The sequence below is a fragment of the Oryx dammah genome, unplaced genomic scaffold (genome assembly GCF_014754425.2).
Source record: "Oryx dammah isolate SB20612 unplaced genomic scaffold, SCBI_Odam_1.1 HiC_scaffold_18, whole genome shotgun sequence".
Lineage (NCBI taxonomy): Eukaryota > Metazoa > Chordata > Mammalia > Artiodactyla > Bovidae > Oryx > Oryx dammah.
The window spans coordinates 74,829,001-74,843,961 of record NW_024070202.1 but is presented as its reverse complement, the minus strand read 5'-3'; the positions used below and the strand labels follow the sequence as shown (position 1 = coordinate 74,843,961).

General features: G+C 35.7%; 1 protein-coding gene across 1 annotated transcript in view; it reads right to left on the bottom strand.

Moving 5' to 3' along the window:
- Nucleotides 1-77: 77 nt before the first annotated feature.
- Nucleotides 78-14,961, bottom strand: part of GTPBP10 (GTP binding protein 10) — a 28,260-nt gene continuing 13,376 nt past the window's right edge. Inside the window, exons 5-10 of the mRNA XM_040259786.1 lie at nucleotides 12,427-12,500; nucleotides 9,417-9,469; nucleotides 7,086-7,193; nucleotides 6,482-6,559; nucleotides 4,330-4,453; nucleotides 78-770 (exon numbers count right to left, since the gene is read on the bottom strand). Of these exons, the coding sequence (XP_040115720.1) occupies nucleotides 508-770; nucleotides 4,330-4,453; nucleotides 6,482-6,559; nucleotides 7,086-7,193; nucleotides 9,417-9,469; nucleotides 12,427-12,500 (700 nt within the window). The 3' untranslated portion in view covers nucleotides 78-507. The remainder of the gene's footprint in view (nucleotides 771-4,329; nucleotides 4,454-6,481; nucleotides 6,560-7,085; nucleotides 7,194-9,416; nucleotides 9,470-12,426; nucleotides 12,501-14,961) is intronic.

Here is a 14,961-nt window from a genome sequence, read left to right as displayed (position 1 = left end):
GTGATGGACAGGGAGGCCTGGCGTGCTACGGTTCACAGTTTGCAAAAAGTTGGACATGACTGAGTGACTGAACTGAATCTGCTGATTATCAGTAACCTTTATTTGTGAATATGTTCAAATTCATGAGTTTGAGGTTTTTCAAAAAAAAGAGAACTATTACTAATTTAGGAGAACCAGGTAATGACAAACTCAAAAACAAACAAATAAAACCTAGTTGCTCATAAGGAATCCTTTTTTATAATTTTAACAATTATCTCACTAGATACGTACATATAGAATACTATAGGATGTTATTACAGGTTGATGGCCATAATATTATAAACTGTCATTTTTAACCCTCAGTTATTTGTTTTTTACCTGTTAATAACCTTAACTACAAAACATCTTTAAAAATATGGTTCTTGAATGATGGTATATACACCAGTTTAGTAACAACCAACATTCTAAAAAATGAGCTAGTCAAAGAGCTTTCAAATGAACACAATTTTGGTATCACCTTTAACACTTTTAAGTTATATCCATTCTAGGACTAGAAACAGCATTCTTTGATGGTGGCTCACTATAAGATATTGTATTAGAAATATGTAGGTTAAGCAACTGCTTCTTATGATATGCATCATTTTCCTGGTTGGCGTGTTCATCCAGACATTTCCTTATACAGTTCTTTAGTTCATCAATTCCTTCTCCAGTAATTGCAGAGATGGGGATGATGTGTTGGAATTTCACAGTCTTCTCTGGAATCATGTTTTTTTCAAATAAATGCAAAAATTCTGAAACAACACAGATATAAACTGATTTTCATTGTTTTTGAAAATAAGTCAAAACTATGCTAGAGGTTTCATTTGAAAACCAAAAACTTAGTTTTTCTTTTTTCCTTCTCTAATAAGCTCTTAGCACCTTTAGTTTTTACTAATGACAATGGTAAGGTTCTTGGCACATGGAATGGTGCTCAGTAAATATTTGTTGCTAAGTCACTTTAGTCGTGTCCGACTCTATGCGACCCCCATAGACAGCAGCCCACCAGGCTCCGCCGTCCCTGGGATTCTCCAGGCAAGAACACTGGAGTGGGTTGCCATTTCCTTCTCCAATGTATGAAAGTGAAAAGTGAAAGTGAAGTTCCTCAGTTGTGTAAATATTTGTTTCATGAATATATTTTAAACTGAATGAAGTATAAGTTCCCAGGTAATGGTACAGTGGTAAAAAAAATTTGCCTGCCAGTGCAGGAGAGACGGGAGACACGGATTCAATCCCTGAGTTAGGAAGACACCCTGAAGTAGGAAATGGCAACCTACTCTAGTGTTCTTGCCTGGAAAAATTCTACACAGAGCAGTCTGGTGGATTATGGTCCATGGGGTTCCAAAGAACTGGACACGACTGAGCACACAACGCTCCAATCAAAAGATAAATCCCACAAGATGATTTACTTACAGAAGCAATAAGTTTTGTTTTGGGGCGTTCAATAAAGTAAGGCAACAGACTCTCTGAGAGAACTTTTCTATAAAAATAAACTCATCTGTGACTTGGGATATTCTAGTTGGCTTCAGCACACAGGTGACCTTTAACTGTCCAAATTTAGAGACTTATCATCACTGGTACTAGGAGCCATACTAAAATTGAAAACCATTCAAGGAGAGATCATTTTAGATGAATCCAATATTTCACCCCACTGGGACTGACAACCGTTAGATAACTTTTGCTTCTTCTCTGCTACCAAGGCAACAGAAGGGAGGATGGCATACTGATGGGATGGATCAACACTGATATCACCTGGGAAGGCTGGCTAGAAGAGATTAACCAAATCAATACAAAGCTTGGTTTCTGGGATTCATTTACCCCCAAGGAAAAGAGAGGCTAATTTGCAAATTATCACTGAGGTGACTATATTGTTTTTATGATAGGCCAAAATACCCACAAACTCCTGAGTTTCCCCCCTCTTTGGTACTTCTTCTGAAAATTCCCTTTTCTGCAAGATCAACCAGTGAACAGATCTAATGACCTCATAAAACAAATGACTTTAAGGAATAAATACTTTATTATTTATAAATATTTTGAGGAATATTTATACCTGCAAAGTAACTTATTAACTCAAGGGCAGGCGCAATATATATATATATAAGAATTTTTACGAGGAGAGAGAGGATTTTCTGGTGCTGTCTGATAGTCCTAGTACATTATAATTTATTTTCCTCAATTTTTATCTCAAGGATAAAAACAGGTTAAGTCTATTTAAAAAACATGTTAACCACTTACCTTCCATCCTACTTTTCTCATTTGTGCAAAAGGTCCTATACTAGACTCAGAAAAATGAAAGCATCATCTCTATACAGTACTTTGTTCTGCAAACGTCAATATTCAAAACTATGGAGAATCCCTTTAAATTCCTTTATACAAAGTGGTCCATTTAGGGACCAATCTCACACAAATACTTTAGAAGTAACAGCATCTTTTATTCTGTGCCACACATACAACTCAAGTTCTTTTTAGATTGATACCCTCCAGAGATCTATAGACCTGGCACTGCAAAGATACATATCTCTTTAGAACTACTAGCCCTGTTTTTAAATTCATAATGTACTAGGGGATTGAAGTTCTAGAACTTGGGCTGCTGCTGCTGCTGCTGCTGCTAAGTCGCTTCAGTCGTGTCCGACTCTATGCGACCCCATAGAGGGCAGCCCACCAGGCTCCGCCATCCCTGGGATTCTCCAGGCACGAACACTGGAGTGGGTTGCCATTTCCTTCTCCAATGCATCAAAGTGAAAAGTGAAAGTGAAGTCGCTCAGTCATGCCTGATTCCTAGTGACCCCATGGACTGCTGCCCACCAGGCTCCACCATCCATGGGATTTTCCAGGCAAGAGTACTGGAGTGGGGTGCCATTGCCTTCTCCGAGAACTTGTGAAATAAGTTAAAAGTGAAAAGACTACATAAATATATGCTGACTTTTTCCTCTTCTGATCCAAATCCCATTAACTCTTTAAAAGCCCAGTTTTACTTCTTGATGATGCCTGAACTGTTCAGCTCAAATTAATCTTTCTTCCCTCCTATGTCCTGTAACAGATTCTCCATATCACACTTAAAAGTTTCATATGGTATGTGTTCTTTCTTCAAACACACTTGTTTTTTTTAAGAGAAACAGCTTTCAGTTTTTTCCCCACTGATTACAGTACACCTAAAGTCTCTGCAAATAGTAGGTATTCATTAGTTCAGTTCAGTTCAGTTGCTCAGTTGTGTCCGACTCTCTGCGACCCCGTGAACCGCAGCACGCCAGGCCTCACTGTCCATCACCAACTCCCGGACTTTGCCCAAACTCATGTCCATTGAGTAGGTGATGCCATCCAACGATCTCATCGTCTGTTGTCCCCCTCTCCTCCTGCCCTCAATCATTCCCAGCATCAGGGTCTTTTCAGATGAGTCACCTCTTCACATCAGGTGGCCAAAGTATTGGACTTTCAGCTTCAACATCAGTCCTTCCAATGAACACCCAGGACTGATCTCCTTTAGGATGGACTGGTTGGATCTCCTTGCAGTCCAAGGGACTCTCAAAAGTTTTCTCCAACATCACAGTTCAAAAGCATCAATTCTTCAGCACTAAGCTTTCTTTATAGTCCAACTCTCACATCCATACATGACTACTGGAAAAACCATAGCCTTGACTAGATGGACCTTTGTTGGCAAAGTAATGTCTCTGCTTTTTAATATGCTATCTAGGTTGGTCATAACTTTTCTTCCAAGGAGTAAGCGTCTTTTAATTTCATGGCTGCAATCACCATCTGCAGTGATTTGGGAGCCCAAAAAAATAAAGTCTGACACTGTTTCCCCATCTATTTGCCATGAAGTGATGGGACCAGATGCCATGATCTTAGTTTTCTGAATGTTGAGCTTTAAGCCAACTTTTTCACTCCCTTCTTTCACTTTCATCAAGAGGCTCTTTAGTTCTTCTTCACTTTCTGCCATAAGGGTGGTGTTATCTGCATATCTGAGGTTATTGATATTTCTCCCAGCAATCTTGATTCCAGCTTGTGCTTCTTCCAGCCCAGCGTTTCTCATGATGTACTCTGCATAGAAGTTAAATAAGCAGGGTGACAATATACAGCCTTGACATACTCCTTTTCCTATCTGGAACCAGTCTGTTGTTCCATGTCCAGTTCTAACTGTTGCTTCCTGACCTGCATACAGGTTTCTCAAGAGGCAGATCAGGTGGTCTGGTATTTCCCCCTCTTTCAGAATATTCCAAAGTTTCTTGTGATCCACACAGTCAAAGGCTTTGGCATAGTCAATAAAGCAGAAATAGGTATTCATTAAACTGGCACTCAATGAATGAACAGGTTTACCTTTAGGATTCTGGAGTTGGTTCATCAGTACATGGAATTTATCCTGTGCATCTGGCAAGTCCATTTTATTTACTGCTAGGAGTGCAGGTTTTGTGTGAAGTTCCTCTTTGTACAACTCTAACTCCTTTAAATCAAAAGAGAAAAAACCAAATAACTATATTAAAATACCTATATAAATGACCTATTTGGTAATGTCTTTCTATACTTTATAGGCCTGGGTATTCTAGGGCCCATTCACACCTCTGATATCAGTAAGTGATTTTGTGCCTAGACACAAATACAAATATTTGGATTTCTATTAAGCACATAGATAAAATTCAGAACTAAATAATGACAATTAATCCTATGCCTGTATTATTCTTGGAAAAAGTAAGTATGCTTAGAAGTAAATCTTTGTGACCATGGATTAGGTAGTGGCTTCTTATATCTGACACTACAAGTAGGAATAAAAGAAAGAATAGACACAGGGGACTCCATCAGTTTTAAATTCCATACTTCAAAAGGCAACTGAAAGAATAGGAGAAAATATTTGCAAATCATATAACCAATAAGGGACTTGAATCTAAATTATAAAAAAACTTTTACAGCTCAACAATTAAAAGATAGCCCAGTTTAAATGGGCAACCAATCTGAATAGACATTTCTCCAAACACAAATGGCTAATAAGCACATAAAAAGATGCTCAACACCATTAGTCATGAGACAAATGCAAATCATAACCACAATGAAATACTACTTTGTTCCTACCAGGAAAGTCAAAGTAAAAAGGTAATAATGAATGTTGACATTAATGTGGAAAACCTGGAACCTTCATACATTGCTAGTAAGACTGTAAAGTAATTCAGTGCTGCAGTCACTTTGGAGAATAGTTTGGCAGTTCCTCAAAATATTAGATTTACCTTATTATCCAGTAATTTCACCCCTAGATATATATCTATACCCAAGAGAAAGGAAAACATACCCACACAAAAACCTGTACACAAATGTTCACAGCATTATCAGTAATAGGCAAAAACGTAGCTAGCAAATAGGATATAAAAGTCATTAAGGTAAAAGACATCATGTTGTGTTAGAGAGAAATCATATGGCTGGATAGGGAATGTACAGGGCGTTGCTTGGGGAAGCGGGAGAGGGTGCAGGAACAACAGAGATACAGTGCTTGGTAGGAACCCAACTTTGCCTCATATACCATGTTCAGGTTAGACTTCAACCTAACCCATGGCTATGGGGGACCATCAGAGCAGGGAACAAACATCTGCTTGGTTCTTTAACAAAGATCACTCTAGCTGCCTATAAAACATGGCCTGAAAAGAAGTGAGACTAGAAGCAGGGAGACCAGGTAGTAAGAGAGGCTGATGATTACAACAGTGCAGGTGAAGACAAATAGCTGCATTTCAGAGAAATTTAGGGCATAAAACTGACAGGGCTTGATATAGGTGATGAGAAAGTCAGAATCACTATCACCCAGGTTTCTGGCTTACATATTCAATAAGGTTCTGAATTAAAAATTTTTTTTTAAAAAAGAAAGAAGTTCAGTTCTGTGTGTATGCTCAGCCGCCACTTCAGTCGTGTCCAAATCTTTGAGACTCCACAAACAGCTGCCCACCAGGCTCCTCTGCCCACGGGATTCTCCAGACAAGAATGCTGGAGTGGGTAACCATGGCCTCCTCCAGGGGATCTTCCCAACCCAGGGATCAAACCTGGGTCTCCTGCCTTGCAGGTGAATTCTTGACCACTAAGCGACCAGGGAAGCCCAAGTTCAGTTCTACACATATTAAATTTGAGAAGTTAATGGGACATCCAATCAAAGATATCTAATAGGCAGCTAATCTAAAGTACAACCAAACTATCTGGGTATCAGAATGCCTAAAAAGTAGACTGGGAAATAGTCTAAGAAGTAGGAATTAAGTTAAGCAAGAGTCAGTCTAAGAATTTATATAATAGGGATTTGGAATCCAGGAAGGTTTTATTGATCACAACAGTTTGAGAAGTGGATGAATATTAAGGAACTGGAGACAGCAAGTTTAGATAATTCTTTAACTGACACCAAAGTTTTAGAAAGTAGAGGTAGAAGATATATTTATTCTAATTGTCATATATTATTTCATACAGTCCTATGTCCCTGCATACTAGACTAGACAGAAAAACCTACTTTTGAAAGCAGTATTATGGTTTCAAAAGCAGTTCTGTAATGAGTTTGGGAAGAAAGCTGAAATCCAGAAATATCAACCTGAAAAAAAAAAGGATAAAAGATTGCCTTTAGTAAGAATGACAGCTATACAATTCTGTTTTGAAAAGTTTCACTCATTCAAGCTATAAATAATTTCTCAATCTATACTCTTTTGGTAATTTAGTAATTGGAAATGAGAGAAATTGATATCTTAAGATCACTGTAATTATTCTTATAATATCACAATCATTAATGAGAAACTAGTACAGATAAAACAACTTATACTAATAAAGATAATCTCATGAAATAGGAAAGTAATGCTGTGTAATTTAGCAGTACACAGAAAATCCTAAGGAATTAATAAACCTGACAAATAGGCCTGAACTTTCATCTGATACAGTAAATGTTGCCATTTCCATTTCCACCCCCATATTATAAATAAATTTGACTCCTATCTAAACAGATTTAGTGGATTAATATATGCTACTACTTTATCTTTAAATGTTATTATAAAAATGTCTAGGAAAACTAAATTCATTGATTTTCACATTCTTTTAAGCATTACATTGATAGGCATATGACTTACAACAAAAAGCAGTTGTTTAGTTCTTTCTATATGCTTGAGGAATTTGTGGCCCATTCCTTTGTTCATATGTGCTCCTTCTATTAAACCAGGAAGATCAGCTACTGATATCTAATACAAAATTAAATGGTTTAATAATAAAAAGAAAACACAAATCTAATTACATCCAACAATTTTCATATTTCAATTATAAAGTTTCTATTTTGTGATTACCAGTGAATTACTACATCTCTAATAAACCCAAGATACTTTGATAACAAAATAAATGTATTAAGAATCAAAATCCTTTGCTATCAGAAATGAGTCCCATTTTTACTTTAACAATCTAAGAATTCTAGGGCTTAGCTTAACATTTATTAATATAAATTCTCTTTAGAATTCCATAAATTATACTGTTCAATATGAACTTTTCAAGTTTTTAAATTCTTAAAAGTAAACAAGGATATTAAATTCAGCAGACACTGACTTAGGATGTAAGCACTATAAAGTGTTTTATTCTATATGTAAATGGTTGTTTGGTACCACTGTTCCTTTACTGTTCATATTCTACCAGGATTTAACCATTTTTAAAAAGTAAAGGAAACAGTGTCCCTATACTCTATTTAGGACTATTAACCATTATTAGAGTCATTAACCATTATTCAACACTTGTGGTTTTCAAACCTCACTGCATATCATAATCATCTAAGGAACTGCTATAAACTATAGATCCTCAAGCCCTATCCCCAGGGATTTGGTTTCAAATCACTGGGCCCCAAGCTTGATTTATCATTGTTGTTGTTAAGCTAGTCAGATGATTCTGATATACAATAAGGGATGAAAAACACTGCTCTACACACACTGCTTGTGTGGTTAAAATTTTCAGTTTTAAAGAAAGTTGTAGCTATGTGACAAACCAAAGTACATACAGAGGTCTCATGTTCTGAAATTTTCTTCAGAGGTCTTTTTATTGATTTCCCTTAAAAATTACCAATAATGTTTTCTAAATTCATATTATCCTGCACTTATAATTTTACTTATTATTTAATAGTCTATGTAATTGTTAAAGCTTTAAAAAAATTTTTTTACTGTTATACCACTATATTAATGAATATACATCTTTGATATCTTTTGAATTATGTCATTGGATTATATGAAATTACACTGATACATCATCACTTCAAGTCTGTATTTTACATTAGGGTTCGTCATCTAGGTTTTATACATTCTATGGGTTTTGACAAATTTATGACATGTATGTACTATTACAATATACAGAATAGTTTCACTGCCCTTAAAAATCCTCTGTATACTGCCTATTCAACCTTTCTTTCCTCCTAATCCTTGGTAACCACTGATCTTCTCTATTTCCACTGTTTTGCCTTTTTCCCAGAATATCATACAGTTGAAATCATACAGGATGTAGCTTTTACAGACTGGCTTCTTTCACTTAGTAATAAGCACTGGAGGTTCCTCTGTTTATTTACTTTTAGTGCTGAGTGACATTCAATTTTCAATATGTACACAACTTATTTATCCATTCATCTACTGAAGGACATCTTGGTTGCCTATAAGTTTTGGCAATTATGAACAAAGCAGCTATAAACATCTGTGTGTGGGCTTTTGAGTGGACCTAAGTTTTCAATTAATCTGGGTAAACACTAAGGAATGCAACTGCTGATCATACATTACATATTTTAAATTTTTCATTATTTTTTGTTTTTATTCTAATTATGCAAAAAACTATAGTTCTTCCTTATCAAGGAAAAATTTTAATAGCTAGCTAAGACCACAATCTCATTCAATTAAAAAAAATTTTTTAAACAGTAAAGTGGGATAAAATTACATCTATGAACTTTAGAATATGTTTTTAGGAAATGAAAATCAATAATCAAGTATGGCAATAAAATATGGAATTGCAATGAGAACACATTAAGGAGACTAAGATACAATCAATGTTATAATTACAAACTATCCAAACTTTGGAAGAATTATTCTTATACAATATTTTACTCTGATAGTACTCAGCAGAATTGATTTGATCATCAGTTCATTACCAAAAAAAAAAAATCCTGCTACTTTTTCCAATACCACAGAAACTGTCAAATGTTATAAAATCTAAGCAATAAGGCAAGTACTTTCATTTCTAACCAGGTGTCTTATTTTAAAAATAGCCACCTACAGGACTTCTCTGGTGGTCCAGTGATTAAGGCTCTGCGCTCCCAATGCAAGGGGCCCAGGTTCAACCCTTGATCAGGGGAACTAAACCCCATATTCTGTAACTAAGGATGCCAGAACAGCCAAACAAATAAATAAATATTTTTAAAAGAATAAAAGTTAAAAAAAAATACCCACCTGTTTGAAATCACTATACATAATTTTTCCAAGTTCAGGCTTTATTGTTGTAACTATTAAAAAAAAAAAAAAGTAAATTAAGGCTAGAATAAAGCATTGTACTCTCAAAACTATCCTAGTGTTATGTATAAAATAAATAATATTTCCTTTCTGTGAACAACCTAATTTAGATTATGTTCTCATTAGTTGAAATTAAAGGTATAATTATTTTGGAAAAGGACAAATATAGATTTTTATAATCTGCAAAAGCAGAGGAATTAGTGGGCCTCAAAGTCCTTCTCAAAGAGAGTGGCAAAGTTGTTGAGGGCAGGGGGCAGAATTTAGATTTCTATCATTTGGGCTACATGTGAAATCTATTAGTCCTTTCTCATTCAGTTCAGTTCAGTCGCTCAGTCGTGTCCGACTCTTTACGACCCCATGAATCACACCACGTCAGGCCTCCCTGTCCATCACCAACTCCCGGAGTTCACTCAAACTCATGTCCATCAAGTCGGTGATGCCATCCAACCATCTCATCCTCGACATCCTCCCTCTCTCCTCCTACCCGCAATCCCTCCCAGCATCAGAGTCTTTTCCAATGAGTCAACTCTTCGCATGAGGTGGCCAAAGTGTTGGAGTTTCAGCTTTGGCATCAGTCCTTCCAATGAACACCCAGGACTGATCTCCTTTAGGATGGACTGGTTGGATCTCCTTGCAGTACAAGGGACTCTCAGGAGTCGTCTCCAACACCACAGTTCAAAAGCATCAATTCTTCAGCACTCAACTTTCTTCACAGTCCAACTCTCACATCCATACATGACCACTGGAAAAACCATAGCCTTGACTAAATGGACCTTTGTGGGCAAAGTAATGTCTCTGCTTTTTAATATGCTATCTAGGTTGGTCATAACTTTCCTTCCAAAGAGTAAGCGTCTTTTAATTTCATGGCTGCAGTCATCATCTGCAGTGATTTTAGAGCCCCAAAAAATAAAGTCTGACACTGTTTCCACTGTTTCCCCATCTATTTCCCAAGAAGTGATGGGATCAGATGCCATGATCTTAGTTTTCTGAATGTTGAGCTTTAAGCAAACTTTTTCACTCTCCTCTTTCACTTTCAATCAAGAGGCTTTTTAGTTCCTCTTCACTTTCTGCCTTAAGGGTGGTGTCATCTGCATATCTGTGGTTATTGATATTTCTCCCAGCAATCTTGATTCCAGCTTGAGCTTCTTTCAGCCCAGCGTTTCTCATGATGTACTCTGCATATAAGTTAAATAAGCAGGGTGACAATATACAGCCTTGACGTACTCCTTTTCCTGTTTGGAACCAGTCTGTTGTTCCATGTCCAGTTATCCTCAAACTTCATCAATCCAACAGTAGTTTCCTTCTATGACTTTCTGCTTTTCTTCTTTCCTTCTCAAAGATCCTCTATTTTCTAACAATAAATACTGGCCAAGAGATTTATAGCAGTTAGTACAAAATTAACTCTACTTTATCAGAGTCTAGCCCTAGAATTTTGATTTTATTTTCCATGATTTTATTTTCAATAGTTTCCCTGATAGCTCAGTTGTTAAAAGAATCTGTCTGCAATGCAGGAGACCCTCGTTTGATTCCTGGGTTGGGAAGATCCACTGGAGAAGGGATAGGCTACCCACTCCAGTATTCTTGGGCTTCCCTTGTGGCTCAGCTGTACAGAATCCTCCTGTGAAGCGGGAGCCCTGGGTTCGATCCCTGGGTTAGGAAGATACCTTGTAGAAGGGAAAGGATACCCACTCCAGTATTCTGGCCTGGAAAATCCCACGGACTGTATAGTCCATCAGGTTGCAAAGAGTCGGACACGACTGAGCGACTTTCACTTTCACTTCCCATGTTGATGTCATTCTGTGCCATTTTGTTTATTGAAGGTAGAGATCCTATTCTATTCATTCACTTGCTTGCTAAGTCACTTTAGTCATGTCCAGCTCTTTGTGATGCTATGGACTATAGTCCACCAGACTCCTGTCTATGGGACTCTCCAAGCAAAAACACTGGAATGGGTTGCCATGCCCGCCTCCAAGAGATCTTCCGGACACAGGGATCAAACCCGCTTCTTCTGAGGCCTGTGCATTGCAGGCAAATTCTTTACAACCGAGTCACCCAGGAAGCCCATTCATTCACTTCTTTTAGTCTAAGCTTCCATTATGCCTTATCTGCTATTGCAATAGCTAGTTCTACTAAGTTCTTTCCAGATCTACTTATGTCCCACATTAATCCACTTTGTACATTATATGCAAAGAGATATTTTTGAAAAGCAAATTAATCATTTTTATCCTTTGTTAAAAAGCTATAACCTCTTCTAAAGCTATAAAGATCAAATACAGCCTATATGGCCTATATCATAGATCTCCACCTGCATCTCTAGCCTCAGCTTGATTCCTTCATCCCCTTACAACATGTTCTTTAGACAAACAAATCTACACCCTGCCACCATGAAGCCTTTGTGTACACACCATTTCCTTTGACTAAAAAGACTCTGATCTCCATTGTCTATCACCAATTAACTCATATTTACTGTTCATATCTCAGCCCCACCATCACACTTCCACAAAGAAATCTAAAGCAGTCACCTACACTCTTTGAAAAAACTGTATTATACCCTCTTATATTCATTAGTAACTGTATTCACTTCTGTTTACCAATCTTTATAACTCCAGAACTTACTGTAGTTCCTGGAAATAAATACTTGCTTAATGAATAAAAGAACTGATCTCTGCCTTCCTAGCATTTATCACAGTGTTTGATAAAGGGTAGGGACTCATAAAATAATAACTAAACCAAACAAATGATTATGCAACAGAGAAATAAATGCAACAAAGTATCTAAGCACTAGGAACTTTGCTGAGAGCTATAGAGGTTTCAAAGATTAATGGGAAATCCATATATTCTGTCTGCCAGGAATTTTCAAACAAAGGCTACCCCAGTTATATTTTATTCATACTGAAAGAAAAATTAGTCTTTAAAATATACCTCCACACACTAAAAAAATTGTACTTACATGCATAATCTGCAATTGCAGGTTTTGCATGAGAAATCTTACTTAGCAAAGAGGATTTTCCAGCATTTGGGAATCTGAAAAAGAAAATAAATTCATATTAACATATCACAACAAATAACAGCATTTTTAATACTTATCTCTGAATTACTAACATTTCATAAAACAGACTTCTTGAATATTGCTGGAATTAAAAGCAGAATATAAACTTATAATCTTGAAAAACTTGAGGAACAAAATATACTTATAAAAAGGTAAATTTATGGTGAACACTGAAGATGTTTCACTACTGACAATCAAGTAATGTTAAAAAAAATGTAGAACAACAAAAGAAACTTCTAGAAAAACAAAAAGAAATTAATAAAAATATCCGCAACTCACTATCTCTAGCCAACATTGACAAAATATTTCTTATATTATTTTGTGGATTTTTTAAAAAAAAACCATTTCATATGGACATTTCACTAGCAAAGTAATGAACCTAATTTAGCTATCATCCAGCTTCAACAAATATTAATACATTCTTAAAAACTTTTTAAAAGTTGGTTTATTTAAATAAAAACCTAAATAAGATCTGGGTATTACAACTAGTTGATATCTTTTAAATTTCTCTTAGTACAGGCTCCCTTTCAAACTTGTCTCCCCTTTGCAATTGTATTTTTAAAGAAACTGGTCATTTGTCCTGTAGTTTCTTTTCCAGTCTATCTTTTCTGCTGACACACATGATACCCTTTAACATATTCCTACAAATTGGAAGATATCTGATTAGATTCAGCTTTGATTCCTTTTTTCACTAAAAGGCTACTTATAGTTGGTTGGCCCTCTTTTTAAACTAAATTATATAAGGTGAATGCATTTCAAGGGTACACTGTAATTTACTTACCTAATTTCTTATTATTAGGCATTTAGGTGGTCTCAAATTTTTTTACTGTTATAAATAACATTGCAAAAAATGTGCATACAGCTAGAAAGACATACAAGCAACATTAAGTCACCTTAACATTAAGCGGTGCAACTAACAGACATCTCTTTTTTTCTTTCTGCACTAATTTGTTTCTTTTTGGTACTAACTTTCTTTCTGCACTAAATGAGCACTAACTTCTTATCAAACTTTTTTTTTAAAAAAGAATTTAAACAATGATGTGAATAAACTTGAACCTTTACATATACCTTTATTCCTAGAGATAAATTTCTAAATAATGAAATATTACATTAAAATATCTGGCTATTTTAAAGGTTTTTATTTTATAGCTAAATATCCCTCAAGAAAAGCCCCCAATGGATGAAAGAAAGTACTAAGAATGGGAGCCACTTAAAAGGTAATTTCCTAAAATCATTCAGATATTTTCATTAAATTAATGCAACCAATGGGAATGTAAATTGTACAGTCACTATGAAAAACAATATGGAGGTTCCTTAAAAATTTAAAAATAGAACTACCACATGATCCAGCAATTTCACTTCTGGATATTTATCCAAAAAAAATTCCCAAAACACTAACTTGAAAAGATATACGCACCCCTATGTTCACTGCAGCACTATTTACAATAACCAAGATGTGAATGCAATCTAAGGTATCCATTAACGGATGAAAGCATACAGAAAAATGTGTGTAGGGGGAGGAGGGTGTAAGATGGGTAAAGGGGGTAAAAAAGTAAAGCATCCAATTGTAGGGAATTCCCTGGTTAACCACGGGTCTAACCATCCTGTGGTTAGAACTCTGTGCTTTTCAATGCCAAGGGCTTGGGTTCAGCCCCTGGTTGGGGAATTATGATCCTGCAAGCTGTGTGGCACAGCCGGAAAAAAAATCCAGTTGTAAAATAAATAAGTCATGGAGATGTAACGTACAGCATGGTGATTATAGTTAATAATCAGTACTATTTGAAAGTTGCTAAGAGAGTAAATTTTAAAAATTCTCATCACAAGAAAAAAACTTTAACTACACATGATCACAGATGCTAACTAGACTTACCACGGTGGTGATCAACATATACAAATACCAAATCATTATACTGTACACCTGAAACTTATGTTATATGTCAAGTGTATCTCAGTTTAAAAAATCATCCAACAACAATTGAGCATTGACTTTGGTCAGGCAATATACTAGGCATGAGAAATATAGCAATCAACAGGAAAAATGTTACCCGTCTTCACAGTTTTCATTCAAATCATGATTACGTATCTTTTAAATTTCTCTTAGTACAGGCTCTCTTTCTCAAAACTGCCAAATTTTCATTTGGAATAATAATGTAATATTTTATGAATATTAACTTGAAATTCTATTAAAAAATTTAAGCTGTTAATAAAGTTCTTTAAACAATCTTCCTTATTAAAATATTTCTATAATAAATTTAGAATAAAATTACATGAGATTGCTTGACTAATTTCCCCTGGCAAAACAGTGTTTTCTTATATTCTATTATACCCAGGCTCTTATAACTTTTTGAAAAGCAATTGCCATCATTTTTGCCATGACTATCACTAGCTGGACTTGCTTATTTCTAATATCCTCAAATTTTCATAACACCATTAAGC